Source organism: Anguilla rostrata, chromosome 17 (genome assembly GCF_018555375.3).
Source record: "Anguilla rostrata isolate EN2019 chromosome 17, ASM1855537v3, whole genome shotgun sequence".
Lineage (NCBI taxonomy): Eukaryota > Metazoa > Chordata > Actinopteri > Anguilliformes > Anguillidae > Anguilla > Anguilla rostrata.
This window is the reverse complement of record NC_057949.1, coordinates 14,676,389-14,695,864: the sequence shown is the minus strand read 5'-3', so window position 1 is coordinate 14,695,864 and position 19,476 is coordinate 14,676,389. Positions and strand designations below refer to the sequence as shown.

The following is a 19,476-nucleotide window of genomic DNA, read 5'->3' as shown; positions in this document are numbered from 1 at the left end:
TTCAGTATGATTATTATTATTATGATTATTTATAATGCCTGATTTACAGAAATGGATCCAATGGGATAGGAAAGTTTGACCAACCGCTGGTGGCCATTTTGAAAAATGGCTGCCACGGCCATGGCCCAATATCCAGTTTTGTTCCCAATATATCTATCAACACATCTGCCAAATTTGATGCTTTTATCACAAAATGAACAATTGTTATGATATTTTGATCTATGCCGCCCCACTAAGTGTGGTGTTACCTTTATTCTGAAATATTAGAACCCTCTGGTGTTCAATAAATGGGATTATGATTATTATCATACATAGGAGACAGGCATTAGGATTGTTAAAATTTATTTTAGGGAGGTCTCAGGAGTGCATTTGTTGAATTCTTGCTAATTTTCTGACCAATGTTTTGTTGTTAAGACCATTGAAAGCTTAATTTTTGCCATTTTGGGCTTGGCCCATTTTTTTGCCCAGGAGTGTAGATAATTCAACAAATGTTGAATCCCTGTTTCGGGCAGCAGTGTAGTATAATGGGTAAGGAACTGGCCTTGTAACCTAAAGGTCACAGGTTCAGTTCCCGGGTAGGACACTGCCGTTGTACACTTGAGCAAGGTGCTTGACCTACATTGCTTCAGTGTACTGTATATCCAGCTGTTTAAATGTGTATGTAAAAAAAGTTGTGCAAGTCGCTCTGGATAAGAGCGTCTAATAAAAAGCCTGTAATGTAATGTTTTCCAATGAAAAAACTGACCACTAATTTAAAGGAAACCACAAAAACCTACAGACACAGTAATCCTCCAACTCCAGGAGCATGAGCTCTGTGGTTTAATCTGAACCAAAGAGCAAAAATCAAAACGCTGATGCAAATCGTCGTCACCAAATGAACAGCCGCACGCGCTCAGTTATGGAGCAGAAAGCAAAGGTTTATTGTAAAAATACAGTGGAGGCAGAGTTCAGTAACAACTTTAAGTCCTGACGAGAGGACAGGACAGGACCACTGACCACAGGGAGCCACGGAGCGTGAGCACGCCGCGAGAGAGCGCTACGTGGAGCGAGGCTCTTCCGCAGGCGGGGAGGCGGGAGTGTCGCTGGGTAACAGACAGGAGTGCCGATGAAAGAAACGACGAAATTTTAAAACATTTTAAAAAAAACACACAGACTGAAAAACCACGATCCGCAGTACCGATCCAAGGACGATACAAAATAAGTTAGCGATACTTAAAACTGGAGTCTTAAAAGCACTACACACTGTTCACACACAACAGACAACGGGTTTGCAGCAGCACAACGGCAAGTGCAGCGGCACTAACAGCGTCTGTCTGAAGAGCAGTTTCAAGTCCAGTCCTCATACTTCCAAGATTGCTCAATGTTCCACGTCCCATCTTCTCTCCTCGTTAGTTTTGTTTTGTTGTTGATGTTGTTTCTTTTTGTGCGTATGTGCGTTAAGTCTCTTCTCATCTGACTTTTGATCACCCTCTCGTATTGGTCGACAGTACATTTTACTTAGTGGTACATAATCCATTTTTTTCTCCAGCTCATTTGCACACATACATATGATATGTACATCCCTACACAGCTTAAAACACGGGGGTCAGCACAAACCCTTTTACGTGACATTGCTAAAAAGCACCTCAGGTTAAATATATATGTTCATAAATAAAGTTATCCAAAAAGTTATCTTATTCAAGTTCTGACAACATCATAGTTTTCAGAAAAGAAGACAAAACCTTCAATAATGGATAGTAACCCCGGCGATGCTGACACTCATTGTCGAAAAACACTTCTGCATTCAAACCTGCGACGTTTGAACATCAAAAATCATCTGATAAATTACTGCACTTCTGTCTGTCCTTTGTATATATACTTTTTATAAAATTAAACTGCATATGGGTTCTTGTTAAAAATGTAAATTTAAGGGGAAAATACAGCTGTTTGTGTAACACCAGTGTAATACAGTACTACCATTGCTGCATAAATGCACTCATTGTGCAATTTCACATTAACGTTTTGTTTGTCTGTTTTAGTTGCACTTTAGTGCTTTCCTATAGCGTAGAGACAGCGTCCTGTCCTGTTATTTCATGGAGTAATGAGTGAATAAGAAATGATTTGCGCTGTACAGTTCAGAAAAAATACATATTTACACTGAAACGGAAACCTATTTCCCCACTGCACGGAGAGCAGGCGTGGAGACTTGCTAACACCTATCCCTTTTTAAAGTTAACGAGGAGAATGAAACGGACGGCAGTTGCAGTCCAACTGCCTCCAAGACACACAGAACCCGCCCATCTCAGCCACTCAGCCAATCAGTGAAAGTGCAGTGGTGGGCGGAGCTGGGAGTCCAGAAGTTCCAATCCTTTGTAGTGATTAGTGAAGCTGGCCTTGACTGACAGGTGACCTTCACAGACAGAACAGCTAAATCACCAACGGCGCCCAGTCAGACTTCGTCCTTCCGTACTGCACCCGGAAGAGGACGGGTAATCAGGGGGAACGAGCGGGAAGAATCAAGGAAGAGCGGGAAGGAGTGGAGAAAAAGAAGGGAGAAGACATTTTCAGTATGAAAATAACAGAACTGCACTATGCGTAATGAAGCCCTGCTGGAGGCACACGGTACACACCTGAATGTCCGTGAGCACCTGGTAGAATCGTTTGGCCAGGTCTGGACCGTTCTTCATGGTCGGAATTTCATAGGTCTTTAAAACAAAGATTGAAAGAAAACGTAGGATTAACACGACAGGAACGGACAGGAAGTGGTGAAGACGGGCACTGCGCATGGGCGGCGGTTGAGGCAAACCCCGCCCCCCTTCCCTGTAAAGATCAAAAGGCGCAACCCAAATCCAATCTCTTTCGCCCACTTTTGATATGTCAATGGCCACACCGAACAAATAAAGGCCTTTCAAACCGAATTCTCCCTCCGCAATCAGGAGTGCCCTGGGACCGTGGAAAGCAAGTCCATTTTCACTGCACCTTAATTACGCCCATTTTAACTTCTTCTAAACGAGAAGCATCCTTCTCTTTCAAAACCAACCCTGCTGTCCAACTCATTTATTGCTGTATACATCTATACATGTACATGAATTAAAACAATGTAAAAACAAGATGGACAGGATTCCGTGCCTTGGGGTACATAAAGGCTAGCCATTAACTATGCATTATTGTTATTATAATTATTATTATTATTATGATGATGATGATAATGATGATGATGATGATGATGATGATGAGGGCAGCCAGTACCTTTCCTTTGTAGAGCAGGCTTCCGACGGGGCAGACGACGCAGGCGGTTCCAGACCCGAACACCTCCAGAACCCGGCCAGCGTCCAAAGCCTGCAGCAGCTCCTTCATGTCCAGGGTGCGCTCCGTCACTTTAAACTCGCCCTGCGGGAGAGGGGCACACGTCGTCACGCCGACGGTCGCCAGGGGCAACAGCGTCAACGTCACCGCCTAGGACTTCAAACAGCGGGCGGCCTCTGTCAGGCCCACCTCGTTTCTACTCCTCCACCCTCTCCCTCCTCTCTCCCCCCTCCCCTTTCTCTCACCCTCCCTCCCTCCCTCTCTCTCACCCTCCCTTACTTCCTCTTCCTCCCTTTCTCCCCCTCCTCCCTCTATCCCCCTCATCCCCTCTCTCTCTCCCTCCCTCCCTCTCTTCCCCTCCTCCCCTCTCTCTCACCCATTCTCGGGCCAAATCCAGCAGAGATTGCCTGGTGACTCCCGGGAGTATAATTCCGTCCAGAGGTGGAGTGATCAACTCTTTCTCTACACGGACAGACAGGCAGACATGATTCAAACAGTATACACACAGCCCCTCTAGAAGGACAGACAGACAGACACGATTCAAACAGTATACACACAGCCCCTCTAGAAGGACAGACAGACAGACACGATTCAAACAGTATACACACAGCCTCTCTAGAAGGACAGACATGCAGACAAGTTTCACTTTATACTGACAAGTGACTCCAAATAAACATAAATCAATACTGCTCACACAGAGAGGCTGACAAGTTTCAAACAATACACACATGCATTCATTCAGTAGTACAGAACAACTCAATTTATACATTATACAAAACAAAAAAATACACAATCATTACATTGTTCACACTGTATGTACACCCACAATGTAACTAAACAGGGACACAAAGTTCTCTGTACACTCAGATACCCAAACTATTTCAAACATATTTGTTCACACAAACATGAAGAGAAGCGACAGGCACATAGGGTGGGTGTGCTTCTCAGCACGAAAAAAAAATAGAAATTTTTGTTTGTGCTTTTGTTAACGTATTGTTAAAATTTGGTGAGCATCTTAATATTTCTGCGGTTTGGCCTTCATCAGAACAGAGTCTGACAGCTCCTGTACACTGTAAAAAAAAACATACATACACACACACATGCACACTATGTATGTACGTATATATGTCTGTATGTATATATGTCTGTGTGTATGTATGTATATATGTATGTATGCACAACCAGGAGGGGGAGACAAAGCATGTTGAAAATGTTGTCAAGGGAACATGTATGAAGGGAACGGCAAAAAGTGTGGCACACTGCACAGAGTGGGTGGGGTGGGGGGGGGGGTTTTACTACACACAGAGAAAGTGGGCGGGTTCTCACTGCACACACACACAGAGTGGGCGGGGTCACTGCACACAGAGTGGGCGGGGCCTCTGCACACAGAGGTGCGGTTTACTCGCCCTCACCTCCTTTCTTGGTGGTCCAGTAGATGAAGAGGTTCATGGTGCCCACCTCGGTGATCTCCTCGCGGTCTCCGTACAGCCACAGCACCTGCTGGCAGCCCTGCTTCACCGCCTCGCTTTGCACCGCGATCGTCGGCCCATAGTTCCTGAGCGGGAGAGAGAGAGAGAGAGACGCACGAAAAGAACAGCCAGAAAAAGAGGGAGAAAGGGACAGTAGGTGGTCACCACAGAGACAGAAACCCAACATTCTCAGTCTAGATTTACTTAAATAACCACCCTCCTCCCCCCATTATATTGCAGGTTTGTTTAAAAGCATGGCAATGGTGGTTATATTTAGTTGTGCTAAACGCACCTTCTGCCCGTCGCTAAAAGCTTCAGCTAAATGCTAAATGCTAAACTAAGTGCAACTCTGAAAAACTTAATCCAGAGCTCAGGACAGAAAAAAAGAGACTCCCTGTCAGAGATGTCCAACAACAAGGACGGAATTCCACCACATAACAAACAACCATCATTTTCAGTCTAGTGGAAAAGTAGCCATTTTGTTACTCTTTAAAAATAATTTCCATATTAAAATGTCCGATTCTGTAAAATTAATACTTAGTGAACGTGTGTATATAACATGAATCAATAATAACGTTACGATGTGAGCATAAACCGGTGATAACATAAACTGGTCAAAACAACTGAGTTAACTTTCAGAGCAACCATTTTACGTCATCTACCCAAAGTGCATTGTGCGTCTAAAATATTGGCGACCTCCATAGTTCAAAATTTCTATTAAAGGCTGGGGTTTTTATAAATAACTGAAATCTTTTGTGTGGTTTTCACAACACATTTCCATAGTTGAGGGCATTTACAACATATTAAGCCCTACAAGTCTTAACAGGCGGGGTTCCCTTTAAGCGGCCCCAAATCTTTCTCCATGCTCTTCTATACAGCGTACCTAGACCACATCCACCCTTTCTCTCCTGATCCTGGTTGGGTGGTCCCCGTCGATACAGCCAATCAGAACTCTTACTTCAGCTAACTTTTGAGGAATTCTCCAACCCGTCAGTCTGCATTTCTGTTCCTGCTGTAATTTTCACCTCTCAGGAGTCAACATGAAAAGGCCACTGGATTGGTGGACGAGGGGAGCCCAAACAGGCTGGGGCCTGTCCAAAACACAGCCGTCAGCTTCTTGGCTCTCACCCACAGGCCCCGGAATACTGTCTCCTGTCCCAAGAGCACTGCACAGCTCAACACCCCGCTGCACCAGAACCCCCTGCCTGCCAAGATCACTAATTCGGCAACGGGGGAGACTAGACAAGGCAGTTGAGTTCTAACCCATAAACTCCCAGCCACACACCCCCCCATTCATGCGGGGATTCGATTCCCCACCATAGAAATTTCTGTACTGAGATCCCACCCCTGCTGTGATATGACTTGAATCAAGCTAGGATGCAACGAGCTAAGCGTGGACAACAGTTAGACAGCCGGTTAGCTAGACAGCTAGCAGTGACACCAGGATGGAACTAGCTATCGTTATCCCCGGTAACAATCGCTGGCTTGCAATTTACAAAACTGCAGCATTCACAATAGAAAAAGAAACGTTAAAATACTCCTTGTCCAATTTTGCTAGTTTTAGTCCGCAGTATTGCTCTATGGTCCTGACCACGTCAGACCTCTGGAAGTTTGAGATAAAGTCTGAGAGATCTGCGAGACTAGTGGAATAGCATCTGGGCACTGGTTAGCAGAAGTGCTGAAGCGCTACATGCCGTAGTCTTCATGGGGGAGTGAACCGCCCCCCATCGGTCAGGAAACACACACAACCTGCTTGTCTCTGGCACAGTCGAATAAAGACAGGAGTATATGAGTCAGGGAAATCAGGCTGCAGTATTACCAGCTCTACTGCCAGGAAAAAAAGTGTTTTGAATGCAGAATTTTTAATTACTTCACTTGTAGTTACACCTTGTGCAATATTTTGGTTGATTGCATCAATTTGAGTTGTCGTTCTACGGCAGGTACGCACTTAATTGTTTGTTATTAATTGAGCCTCTACGTTGTTCTTTTGAAATTATGCATTCAAATTGACCCACAAGTGTGTGGACCACCATCTTGACCGTCTGGCTAGAAAGAACTGACCCAAGACAGCCATTTTGGGCACCCCTTATCAAAACGTGGTGCCTTAGGCCCTGTGGCACCCAAGAAACTTCCAGATAAGCAGTATGTGCCAAAGCATAATACAGTGGTTCTCAAACTCGGTCCTGGGGGACCCCTGTGACTGTGACAATTCACATTCATCATTTGACCTCAAATCCAAATATCTTAAAATAAAAAATTTCACGGTACCGCTGCCATACTTTCGGAGGTCACTGTAAATGTAGCTAGCAGTCACACAATAATCTATGAGCACTTTCATGCACTGAAAACGAAATTCCGGAAAGGCAAGTTTTTCCAGGTTGCCATGCAACCTGTCAACTCTCCGGATTAGTATTTGCATTTTGGGAGGTGTGCAAACCTGCTTTTCAGAATACATTTCTCCTGGGAAAAGGGGACATGGCTTGGTTTAACACCTAACCTTTCTCTACTACCAGGTAGCAAAAACGCACCGTGGACCTAACTAGCCAAAATGTTTTCTTTAGGTGTTTGTTGAGATTGCATTGACATGAAGCCATGAAGCTAGCCCATCATACAAATGGGTGCGAGGCATGATGAGGAATTTCGGTGCATGCACAGAAACTGGATACTGGAACATGTAGCAACACGTGTTTTGGTAAATAGCAGGTAAACAGACCGTCACACGTAGAACGATGCAAAGGAAAAGCGGGTCTATTTTAAAGACACGATACATGTCAACATAAACTCCCGATTTCAGAAACGTATATTATTTGTTTGTTTTTGTTTTAATGCAATTGATAAATATTGGTACATGTCAACATTCATTAAACGGTATTTTTTGTGAATTGGGCCTTAGTGTCTATGTCTGTGTACTTGGGGGGGGGGGGGGGGGGGGGGGGGCGGGCATGGTTGCTCATATGGGTGCGCCTATGGCAAGCCATTTTAGCTTTAATTAATTTCTAGAGGATATCGCAAATTCAAATTCTAACTAGTTAGAATGCTAAAATTGGAATTTTTGATATCAATAATAGAATTTTAACTAGTTTTAATTAGAATGTCCAATTTTAACTAGTTAAAATTCAATTCTTGATATCAAAAATGAAAGGTCCCATTGAAATGAATGGGGAAAACGCTTGAATTATAACTAGTTACAATTGAATTTCTGATAACAAGAATTTGCATTCTAACTACTTAGAATTGTATTTGCGATATCCTCTAGAAATGAATTAAAGCTAAAATGGCTTGCCATATGCGCCACACCCACGACACCCCTGCTAATTCGGCGTCTGACTCATGCATGCCAAGTAGCACTGCTGCATACGCACAAACTCCGGTTCATCCTGACAATAAATGTTATCCTGACAGATACAGCTGGATTGCTTGACCCCTCCTTTGTAAAGGGCAACAGGTTTATGCAAATGCATGGACAGACGAGTGACCTGCTTATCTGCTTATTGGTCACCGGTCTGTCTGAGTTTACCATGTGAGAACCTGTCCAGACTGTATTTACGGCTACACGGGAAAACAGAGACAGCACAGCTAAATGCGGAGGTAAACACTAACGACCCTTAGATAGGCACCAAGCCAAAAAGCCATCTGTTTATCCAATCGGCAGCCAGAGATAAGGCCCGATAATCAGATGACGTTAGTGGGCGCGGTTTTCATCAACGCCATATTCACAGTTCGTTGACTTTATTAGGCCTACGGGGCTGCAAGGGAGCGATTGTAGAGAACGGATTCAAAAAAATTTGGCAGAGGATGCAGTTCAGATGCGACTAAAACAATACTCCAAACCTCCAGTTATGTCTTCAAAACTATGATTGTGATTTCAGAAATATAGAGAATGCCAGAGATTTGGCACACAGTACAGTATAACAACTCAAAAGACACCTCCATTTCCTGTTAGGATAGGAAGTTATATTACAGTTGTATAATGAATTCAAATGGTCTTCTGCTTGTACAGAGGACATATTCGGGCTTGACACAAGAAACAAAGCTCACACCAATTATACCAAGGGTAAGACTGTTGGGTTTTTGGATGGAGTTTCCCTTTAAGCAAATCTAGCCATTTATATCAAAGTTAACAACATGGGCAACTGAACAGTATTACTTAAGTACTAATGAACCCCTCCATCAAAAGGCTACAACAGGGAGATGCTGGAGCCTGGAGGACACCAGGAGGTGGCAGTGTTGGGAGATCAGTGCTAATCTATGGCAACCTCTTTGTTGTGAGGTAGAAATTGAGGTACACAAAGGTAATGATCTAAACGTAACAATGGAGTTTACACTATTAAGATAAATGAACGTAATCACACACTGCATTAATATCACAAATTTGATATGTCAGTACAGTAGCCTGGCCTTTTTGACAGTTAAATGTGACATGTGCCAACACATAACCTAGGGATGTGCTTTACTGTTAAACTACACACCAGTTACTCCTAATAAATCATCATCTTGTATAGGCAGGGTGCCAACTGAGGACGGCAATTCAAGACAACTCTGTCAAGCACCCATAATGCAATGCGCACTAAAAACCTAGAAGCAATTAGAAGATTACAACATAAATCTGACAGACAGACAGTAAGTTTCATTTCCTACAGCTCTGGAAATACAGCTTCACGGGAAAATCGTTGAGCGAAACCTGAAAAGAGCTGAGCATTACCTTTTATTCGGACTCTGAGAATGACGCCGCACGGTGTAACAGAGACCAATGCGGAGATGTTTACTCACCCCCCCATCTTGTACTCCCCGACGCCCCCCCTCCAGGCCCGGACGAAGCTGGGGTCCGCCAGCAGGGACACGGGGTTGAAGGCCCCCGTGGCGAAGTAGGGCCCCACGGGGCCCAAGATCACGTAGAGCAGGGCGTGGCCGGCCCGTGTCACCCCCAGGGAAGGCTGCGAGAGAAGAGGGCGGAGTCAGCTCAACTGAAAACCGCACGCTGGCACACTGTTCCCGCCATGTTTCTTACAGTACATTCCGCACTGATAGCGTCATTATTACAGAGAGGTGTGAGCACATTCCACTGTCAGGCCAGGTGTTAGAGAGGGTTCAGTAGAGGGTTCAGTAGCGGGTTCATTAGCGGTTTCAGTAGTGGGTTCAGTAGAGGGTTCATTAGTGGGTTCAGTTGAGGGTTCATTACTGGGTTCAGTTGAGGGGTCATTAGCGGGTTCAGTAGTGGGCTCAGTAGAGGGTTCATTAGAGGGTTCATTAGTGGGCTCAGTAGAGGGTTCATTAGAGGGTTCAGTTGAGGGTTCAGTAGTGGGCTCAGTAGAGGGTTCATTAGAGGGTTCAGTTGAGGGTTCATTAGTGGGTTCAGTAGTGGGCTCAGTAGAGGGTTCATTAGTGGGTTCAGTAGAGAGTTCAGTAGAGGGTTCAGTAGTAGGTTCAGTAGTGGGTTCAGTAAAGAGTTCAGTAGAGAGTTCAGTAGAGGGTTCAGTAGTGGGTTCATTAGCTGGTTCATTAGTGGGTTCAGCAGCAGGTTGAACAGCAACTGAGTTGAGCAGTGGGTAAAGCGGCGGGTGCAGTAGCGGGTAGAGCGGCAGGTTTGGCGCTTACTCCCCCTTCTCACCTCAATGCCGATGAAGGTGGGTCGGATGTAGAGGCTGGCGTCGGTGGAGTACGGGACCCACTCCTGATCCAGCTCCACCAGCTTCCGGATGCACTCCAGCATCTCCGCCTTATCAAAGAGCTGCACAGAGAGAGACCGCCCAGGATCACACGCAAGCACATACACACACATGCACATGTACATACGCACATGCACACACATACACACGTATATACACACATGCACATGTACATACGCACATGCACACACATACACACACACCTTAGCTGAGGGTAGAGGCCTAAAATTCTTTGGACATTCTTTTGGGATCTTTTGCGACTCCCTGGATGAGTTGTCACTGTGCCCTTGGATAATTTGCCATTGTTCCAAGTGTTCTTCATTTGGAGATAACGGCTCCCACTATGGAATCAGTGGAGTCACAGAGCCTTAGAAATGGCTTTGTTACCCTTTCCATACTGATGTATTTCAACAAATTTTTCCTCATCTCTTCAGAGCCAAATCGAGAAAAAAAAAATGTGTCTTTGTCCCAAACATTATGGAGCTCACTGTACATGCACATACACACACACATAAACACACACGCGTATACGGCACCGTGCAAAAGTCAGAGGCCACCCTTTCTTTTATTCACTGTCCAGAGAAAGCAGACATGAAGTGAAAGTTATTTATTTTTCAGTCAGAAAATAATGCAGTAAACATGTTATTTAACATGAAACTACACAGAAACCTCCACAACGATGCACATCATATAATCTTTCAGTATGTAGTGCGTCCACTCTTGGATCAGTCAGAATCCCAAACATATGCGCTGATGTTGAGGTCTGGACTCTGCAGTGGTCATTCCCATGTTCTGTGAACACCAGCAGCTCGATCTTCTTTTTAAAATGTATTATACAAAATAAAATGTACATCAAAATGACTTACAAAACATAAATAACAGCAGACAGAAATCATTTAAAATGGAATAATGCAAAGTTAAAATGAGCACTTATCAGGAGGGGGGGTGGGGGTAGAGGTCAGAAAGTCAGATTACCAGTTCGTTCTTCGGCTATAAGCTTCTCAATATTTAAATAACAGGTCTTCTATTATTCCAGTTCCGGGGCTACACTGGCTTTCCAATTTTTTAATACATTTTTTTCAACACTATGGAAGAAAATATAAGCTTTGACCAGAATTTAGTTTAGCCATGAAGTATGTTTTAATTCATGTAAAAACATAACAAGAAAAAACTAAATCTGCAAGGCTGCTAAGGTGTGTTTGGAAAGCTGCTTGATTGTATTTTAGAGTCACTTTTGAAGACAAAGGCTTCTAACATAACTTCTCAATAGCTTTTGTTAGGAGGACACGGCTGTAACTGGTTTGTTGATTGGAAGGATGGAGGTCTTAAAGTGGTAGTAGGGTGCACAAAAGAAAGAGTGAACAAATACTGACAGATCTGATATTATATATGGGTGATGGAGGCTTTTCTGCATTTTTGTTAAATATACGTTTCCCGCATTATTGTCTGACACTGAAAATAAAAAATGTGAACTGAATTCCCGAAAAATTGAACTGACTGGAAACTGAATATATGAAAGGGTGGTCTTTCACTTTTGCACAGTGCTGTACATTCACACACAGGCACATACGCACATACTGTACATACACACATTCAAATATACGCACACACAAATATGCACACACATGCATATGCACACATATATATATACACACACATGTAAATACACACACACACACACGCACCTGTTCCTACACACACACACACACACTCACACGCATGCACACACCACAGTGAAGTGGAAACACCAGTGCAGCATGCTGGGATCTGTACAGCAGAGCACTGTGCACTGCTGGCTCGTGTGTCCTGTCAGAACACACAAGCAAACAGCCCAGCGCTCGGTATCACGCGTGCTGCGCGCTACCGCAGCACAAAACAGGGCCGCTCTGTGCCGTTTGTCACGAGGCACTGAGGGCCAATCAGCAGAGAGACGCTAAAGTGCATTTGGCAGCACTGTATTACAGCACCACACGCTAATGAGAGAAACAGGGGTGTTGGGGGGAGGAGGAGGGGGGGGGGTGTAGGGAGGCAGCTGTCGGGGAGGTGTGCAGAAGAGGCTGAAGTGTGTTTGGCGGTAAGGGCTTCCTTCAGCGGTGTGACGGGAGACGGGCGGAGGGGACGGGCGGAGGAAGGGTCCCACTCACGGGCAGGCAGCTCCGCTCCGCGCTCCGGAACATTCTCTGCATGTTCAGCATGGGCCTGAAGAGGCGGATGTGGTTGTCCACTCCCCGGAAGGCCTTCATCCCTTCAAAGAGCTGAGATTTAACACGACACATCAGGGCACGGCCTACACAGCTGCAGGGGCTGCTGGGATTTGTAGTTACTCAACGATCAATTAAAGCAACAAATTACACATTTGACTTCAGCCGGGTACTTGGACACAAACTGGTTGCTAACTTCAATAAACAGATTATGGCCATTCAAACCACTTAAAAAGGGCTGCAATACCAATTAAAATGAGTCTTTTTCAGACTCCAATCCTACAGATATTACATTTTTCATAATGAGGCTTCAGGCCTATCAAAATATGAAAATATGAGGGCCATATATGATCATTGTCCAGTTATTTTTGGTCCCCTAAAATGGGGGGGGGGGGGTACATATAAAAAATTCTTACATGGATCACCCAATAAGGATGTAAATACCCTCAAATTACAGCTGACAGTCTGCACTTTAACCTCATATTCACTGTTTCATTTCAAATTCAGTGTGCAGTGACTATGAGATGGAGACTCCAGAACACAGCACCATTTGAACCGTCCTGTCCTGTCCCCGCCCCAGCCCCGGCCCCTCCCCTCCCCTCCCTCACCTCTATGGAGTAGTGCAGAGCAGAGGAGGCGGGGTGCAGGGAGAGATTTTGGAAAGGTTTTATCTGGGGCGGCTCCCAGCCTCCTTTCTCTGACCAGTTGATGGTCAGCATGTGGTCGGAGAACTGCTTCCCAAACACCAGCGTGGAGGGGTCGGGTTTGGGCCTCATCACTCCACTGCGCTCGATCGTCAGTTCTGACGCCTGGGGGGGGGGGGAGTGAATGAGAGAGAGTGAACAAGCGAGTGAGTGAGTGAGTGAGTGAGAAAGAGAGAGAAAGCAAGCAAGAGAGCGAGAGAGAGGGAGTGAGAAAGACAGAGACTTGACATTTTATTCATCAGTTCAAAACATAATTCCTCAAATATAAGAGCCATCCTCAAAAATTCATAGCCAATTTTCCTTCTCCTCTGATGCTTACACAAGCAATCCTGTAAGCATCAGTTAGTTCTAAATACTGTGACATTATTCATTAACAAATAATACATATATTCCAGTTTATCCCTTGAGCGAATCAACAACCACTTCACAACATCAGTTGGGCCAGTGTTTTCTATATGGTGTTTTCTTCTGTTCCAAATTGCCACACTGGCTAGCTCAAACACAAAGTTTGCCAGTTCTACTTTAGCACATACTGCTCATGTGTACTTTAGACAATAGATAAACATTGATTTTTCAAAAGCAACACTGACTGTTTCAGAAGTGACTGACAACACTACAGAGCTGTGAGCCTGTGACAGTCTGAAAGGTATTTTTTACAGTCTACTCACTTTGGCAAAAACACACTCTGAGTGAATTCTGGGATACGCTCTATGCCAGAACCTGCCAGTGGAAATAATGCAGTGCAGGACCCTCCACTGCAGGTCCCCTGACCTTTGGGCAGTGGGGGGCTATAGGCTGTCCTCCATGCAGGAAACAGTTCTGTGCCCCCACCCCCCCTTCCAAAGAACGGTCTGCCCACTTAGACCTGGGTAGAGTCTACACAGCAGCTTCAGAGAGAGAAGGGGGGGGAGAGAGAGAGAGAGAGAGAGAGAGAGAAAGAGGGAGAGAGGAGAGAGAGAGAGAGAGGAGCGGGAGGGGCAGACTGAGAGGACGAGAGAGAGGAGAAGGAGGGAGAGAGGAAGAGAGAGAGAGGAGTGGGAGGGGCAGACGGAGAGGACGAGAGAGAGGAGAAGGAGGGAGAGAGGAAGAGAGAGAGGAGTGGGAGGGGCAGAGGGAACAGAAGAAAGAGAGAGAAGAGAGGAGAGGGAGGGACAGAGGGAGGAGTAGGAGGGGCAGAGAGAGGGAGAGAGAAGAGAGGGAAAGGAGAGGGAAGAAGAGAGAGAGAAAGGGGAGAGAGGAGAGGGAGGGAGAAAGAGAAAGGGGGAGAGAGAGAAAGAGAGAAATGGGGAGAGGGAGAGTGAGAGACAGAGAGAGGGAAAGGGGGAGAGGGAGAGAGACGGGGACAGAAAAGGGCAGAGAGGGGGAGAGCAGGAGATAAGCCGTTCTGTCACACACCAGCACAGACAGCGGAAGCTGTTGCGGGGGTGGCGAACGACAACTGCAAGGCCACCCATGCATTCTAACAGTACCCAGACTGAGCCTGAGGGCCCAGATCCTGTCTGTGCGCAGGCAGTAAATCTTTAACACGCAGCCTGCCTTTGAGGTGTGCAGGAACAGGAAGCCGGTCAAATAACAATTAGCTTTGTTTCATTACCTTGAAAGAGGAGCTGGCCCAACGCAAGGGCCCCAAGGTCAGGGGGAAGGGTCGACTGAGCCGTCTATGGAGTGCCTGAGGAGGAGGAATACATTTCAGCATTCAACTGAATTACGAGAGCCCTCAGTCCACGTGTACAGAGTACACAGCAAATCAAAGTGATTTTAAAAATAGACCACGCATTTACACGCAATGCTCTATGTGGTTTTTCATGTCCAAGGTTAAAGGAGAAATATGTTTACAGTTCCCTTGCCCTCTCCTCCTTCCTACACTGACAGTATGTGGGTCATCGCCACCCTGCGTGTCAGTGCTGCTGTAGCTACTGTAATCTTTGTTGTGCAGTTTCACTTCGTGAGTAGCTACGTACATGCGGTGCAAGTTGACCTCTGTTGTCAAGTCCAAACAGCTGTTTACACATCATAAATTCGAAGCTCATTCACAGATTTAAAGACGCTAGTATCTACTACTCTCAGGACTGTATCAACCCGATCTATTGAGTGAAGTAATGCATATCAAGCATCATTATAAACTGTAGACGATGCTATCGGCAAGCTGGTTTTTGTAACGCTTTACATAGCGCCAATACTGGAAATGGCATCTTGCTGGCAGGTTTGCAATGTGGTCTTATTACATCAGATCATAGCTGCGTAACTGATGCTTAAAAGTTAACTTCCGCTTTGCTGGCTAATGTTAGCTAACGACGTTTCTCGGAGACTCGCATCGTACATCACCAGCGCTAGTTGGCAAGCTAGTAGGCTATGCTACAGTCCGTATGAAGGAGAGATTGCAAATAAATAAAAAAATAGATAACTGCAAGATAAAAGGTCATTATAGCCAAACTTTCTACTACAGCAAACAAATCTGCGTAACGTTTTAGTAAATTATTGACATAGATAGCCGGGGAGGGATAAAGAGCGGCCGGGAGAAATGATCTTTGGACTCACCGTCCTCAGTGCTGCCATTGCCGCTTCGTATTGAATGGATATGCGTCCGAGTGGAAGCGAATGCCGAAAGCAGCGACGCGCTGCGTTCCGGATTGGACGTAGCCGATGACGTTTTCACCTTCACTTAAATCGAAACACATTTTGACAATTTCTCGGTGAAACCATCTGTCAAAACCTGGCTTAATTGATATTAAACGCTAAACAGTATCGTGTTAATTATTTTCGCATCTAGGTTAATCATTTCTATACATTTATGTGCGCTTGCTGTATACGGTGTTATCTTAGCTGAATATTCAAAACGATATGACGGGGATATTCTAGTGTGTGCGAGAACAGAGGTAGATACTGAATCTGATTGATTGTAGGCTACATATGATTTTCAATGCCCTTTATTTAAAGTCATGGAAAATATCAAGGTCCACATGAGAAGGGCACTTAACGGGTTAATGCCGGTCTGATGGTAGGCGTGTGCGCATTTGCACTTGCTATTGGATCAAACTAAGGGGTCGAGTTACGGTTGCCAAATTTAATAGCAGCCACTAGACAACCTGCACGGGGAAATATTTTGTAATGGGAATAACAGAATGGATCGCGGACCGGGGTAGCTGAGACACGAATTAATTACAAACTAACGGTACATTTAATCAACCAGTTATTCACACAGTACATTCGAGTCCAGTTGGGACCACAAACCGGACCTGTGCAAATTATTTTGAAAACCGTTCAGTGCGGTTTGAAACAGGGAATCTGGCAACTCTAGGTCGAATGGGTTCATTCGAGGTGAAGAGAGAGTCGATTGGTCTATGTGGGGGAGTTGCCGCTGCTTTCAGGGTAATGGCTTTAGAGCCGGTATTTTCGTAGATCAACTCACGATTACGCCATTTGGGTGGGTTGGTAATAGACGCGTGATATTTTGCATCAACAAAAAAATCGAAGCTGGATTAGTATGTCTGCTTATTTAATGGGTTCAACAGAATACCACGTGTGTTCTAAATAAGAACTAATTGGCACAACACATGTCCATAGATTAGCAATCTTTTTCAGTCACTGGGCTGTTTTGTCAGGAAATCTTGTAATGTTTTGTTTCAAATCTCAGCTAATTTGGGAAATCCTCGAGCATGTGACGCTCAAGTAATGCCTAGCTCACATTGTAGGCTACAATGAACATAGTATGGTCGTGCAAATGTCTAAAATTGTGTGTGCGCAAGTAAAACGGGAATTTGTCACAAGTTGTCCCATGGATTAATAGGAACAAGAATACGACATCTCCGAAGTTACTGTTAATTGCAGACATTGTCCTTTGATAACTGTAGAGTCACTTCCAAACATTGCTCCTTTATAAGACGTGAAAAGTTGGTGAGGTCAGGAATTACTGACACCCTTGATAAAGGTGACCAAAAAAGGCAATAAAAATGCGAGTAATGGGTTTTATTCTATGCTCATAAAATGGAAAATAATATTGTTCAATAACAATAAAATTGTTTTCTCAGAAAAAGGCTTGTTTTGAGCAGGTAATCATTTTTCAGGCTTGTTTTGAGCAGGTAATCATCAATCAAAAAGGTTGGTGTCTAAATGATTCCTTTCTTAAGAAGAGGTCCTGGACCTGAAGATCCAAAACAATCCCATAACTGCAAAGATCTGCCACATATACTGCCCCATAGGCATGACCTTTTCAACACAACCATTCTTCTACTGATCCCAAACCCACCACTGCTATGCCTGGCCAAAAAGTTCAATTTTGAAGTAATCTGACTATATCGCTGTAACTGCTCATCATGCGATGGCTTGCAAGTGGGGCATGCATGGACCTGACTTGGATTAAGAAACTTTGTGTGCAGCTCCACAGGTGCATTCTGGGTACCTGACTGACTGATGAGTGATGAAACACTGTCATCCCAGCCATCTGAAACCCTCCCATTCCTGGGTGTTGCTGGAGTCGCCTGTGCTTGGCCCTGCAGAACTGCTAGCCACAGTTAACACCACAGTGGCATGGTCCAGATTCAACCAGACTGTGGGGCCCGTCCGTAACAGATAACAGACTGTGGGGCCCATCCATGCACTAGAACAGTGCCTTAACAGACACCAGATTGTGGGGCCCATCCATAACAGATACCAGACTATGGGGACCATCCATGCACTAGAACAGTGCCTTAACAGACACCAGATTGTGGGGCCCATCCATAACAGATACCAGACTATGGGGCCCAACCATGCACTATAACAGTGCCTTAACAGATACCAGGCTGTGGGGCCCATCCATACACTAGAACAGTGCCTTAACAGATACCAGACCATGGGGCCCATCCATGCACTAGAACAGGGTTTGAACTGTTGTTGAACTTGGGGGAGTGTCGTCTCCCTTAACCAAAATTGTAAAAGCCGTTTCATAGGCAATTCTGTTGGATGGATTCTGGATGGACGTTAGCTGCACACTTATACTGTACTATTAATATACTACTGGGCTACATTTTCTGCATCAGGTTGGGAAAGCTATATCCCAACTGTGAAATGTAAAGTTAAGAGGATTCAAAGCTGTTGAATGTTAATCAAGTTCAAGTACTGTTTTAAAATGAATTTACAATGTTCATATAGTTGGAATATTTCCCTTCTAGACAATCTCTGCTTGAGTCCTGTTGATTAAACGTTTAAGCTATTTGAAGTAAAACATAAAAAAGGTGTCTTTATTTGGCGTAGAAATGTTTTTCTTGATAGGTTAACTTTAATTCACCATCAAGATTTTAGTTGAATATGATCTCTACATCTGACCTCATATTCAGTAACATATTTTTACTTCAACATTAGTGTGATTCCGAACACTTTCAACAAACCTTTTTAATAAGTATTTAGCTGTTAAAATGTACAACATTTTAGTGTACAGACCTTCAGCTGCTGCTGAAACATACCCATCTTTGGTTTTGCAAATGGCTGAATAAAGTAAACTTTTTTCCTCTCAGAATGAACCATTTCAGAGTTATTAAAAAAAAAAAAAAAGCTTCTCATGGGGGTTCATGACCCTAAAATCCCTTGAATTCCCCCCCCCCCCCCCACCCCCAAAAAAACCTTTAAGATATGTATTAATTTGGTGCATTTTTACATTAAGTGGATTATATGTAAAGAATGCAAACTGTATAAGTAGTTCTGAATAAGATCATCTGCTAAATGGTTAAAATATACCTGTCCAAAATTTACTGAATAAAACCCTTTATTTGCAGAGCACATGGTGCAAAATAATTTTCAGTCCAATTAATTTCAAGTCAAATAGCTTTATTGGCATGAAAGTTATTTAAACAATATTGCCATACATTGCCAAAGTTGGCATACATGAATGAATAAAAGTCAACATTTTCAGTTATTCCTGCTTTTTTTATTGCAGTTTTGAATGTCCCTTCAAGGTTTCGGTGGGAAAATTCAGGAAATATTACGCAATTATGATTTTATCTTGAAATGTTTCCCGCAGGGAGGAAGATCCCCCACAATGGAGGACTGGTTACTGAACCTGTATTTGGCCAGAGTCTGTTTCTGCTTCTTTTCTCTGACTGAGTGCCTAAAATATCTGCATTTTATGACTGTGGCTCATAAAATGTAGATTGCAAAACAATTTCAAAGCACTAGA

General features: G+C 44.3%; 1 protein-coding gene across 1 annotated transcript; it reads right to left on the bottom strand.

Moving 5' to 3' along the window:
* Positions 1 to 896: 896 nt before the first annotated feature.
* bcat2 (branched chain amino-acid transaminase 2, mitochondrial) lies at positions 897 to 16,204 on the bottom strand. The gene is made up of 11 exons (XM_064315102.1): positions 15,864 to 16,204; positions 14,920 to 14,994; positions 13,230 to 13,430; positions 12,565 to 12,675; positions 10,363 to 10,482; positions 9,525 to 9,688; positions 4,698 to 4,840; positions 3,662 to 3,747; positions 3,229 to 3,369; positions 2,610 to 2,684; positions 897 to 2,448 (listed from the first exon to the last, which is right to left on the bottom strand). Exons 1-11 carry the CDS (start codon positions 15,879 to 15,881, stop codon positions 2,407 to 2,409), a joined length of 1,176 nt encoding a protein of 391 aa, XP_064171172.1. The 5' UTR covers positions 15,882 to 16,204; the 3' UTR covers positions 897 to 2,406.
* Positions 16,205 to 19,476: the final 3,272 nt, after the last annotated feature.

Bases quoted from the DNA above. Each gene is read 5' to 3' on its own strand.
- bcat2 (XM_064315102.1), bottom strand. The intron at 12,676-13,229 runs GTGAGGGAGGGG...GTTAAATCTCAG, and splicing joins CTCTGCACTACTCCATAGAG to CTCTTTGAAGGGATGAAGGC. The intron at 2,449-2,609 runs GTGTGTACCGTG...TTCCGGGTGCAG, and splicing joins AGGTGCTCACGGACATTCAG to TACGGAAGGACGAAGTCTGA.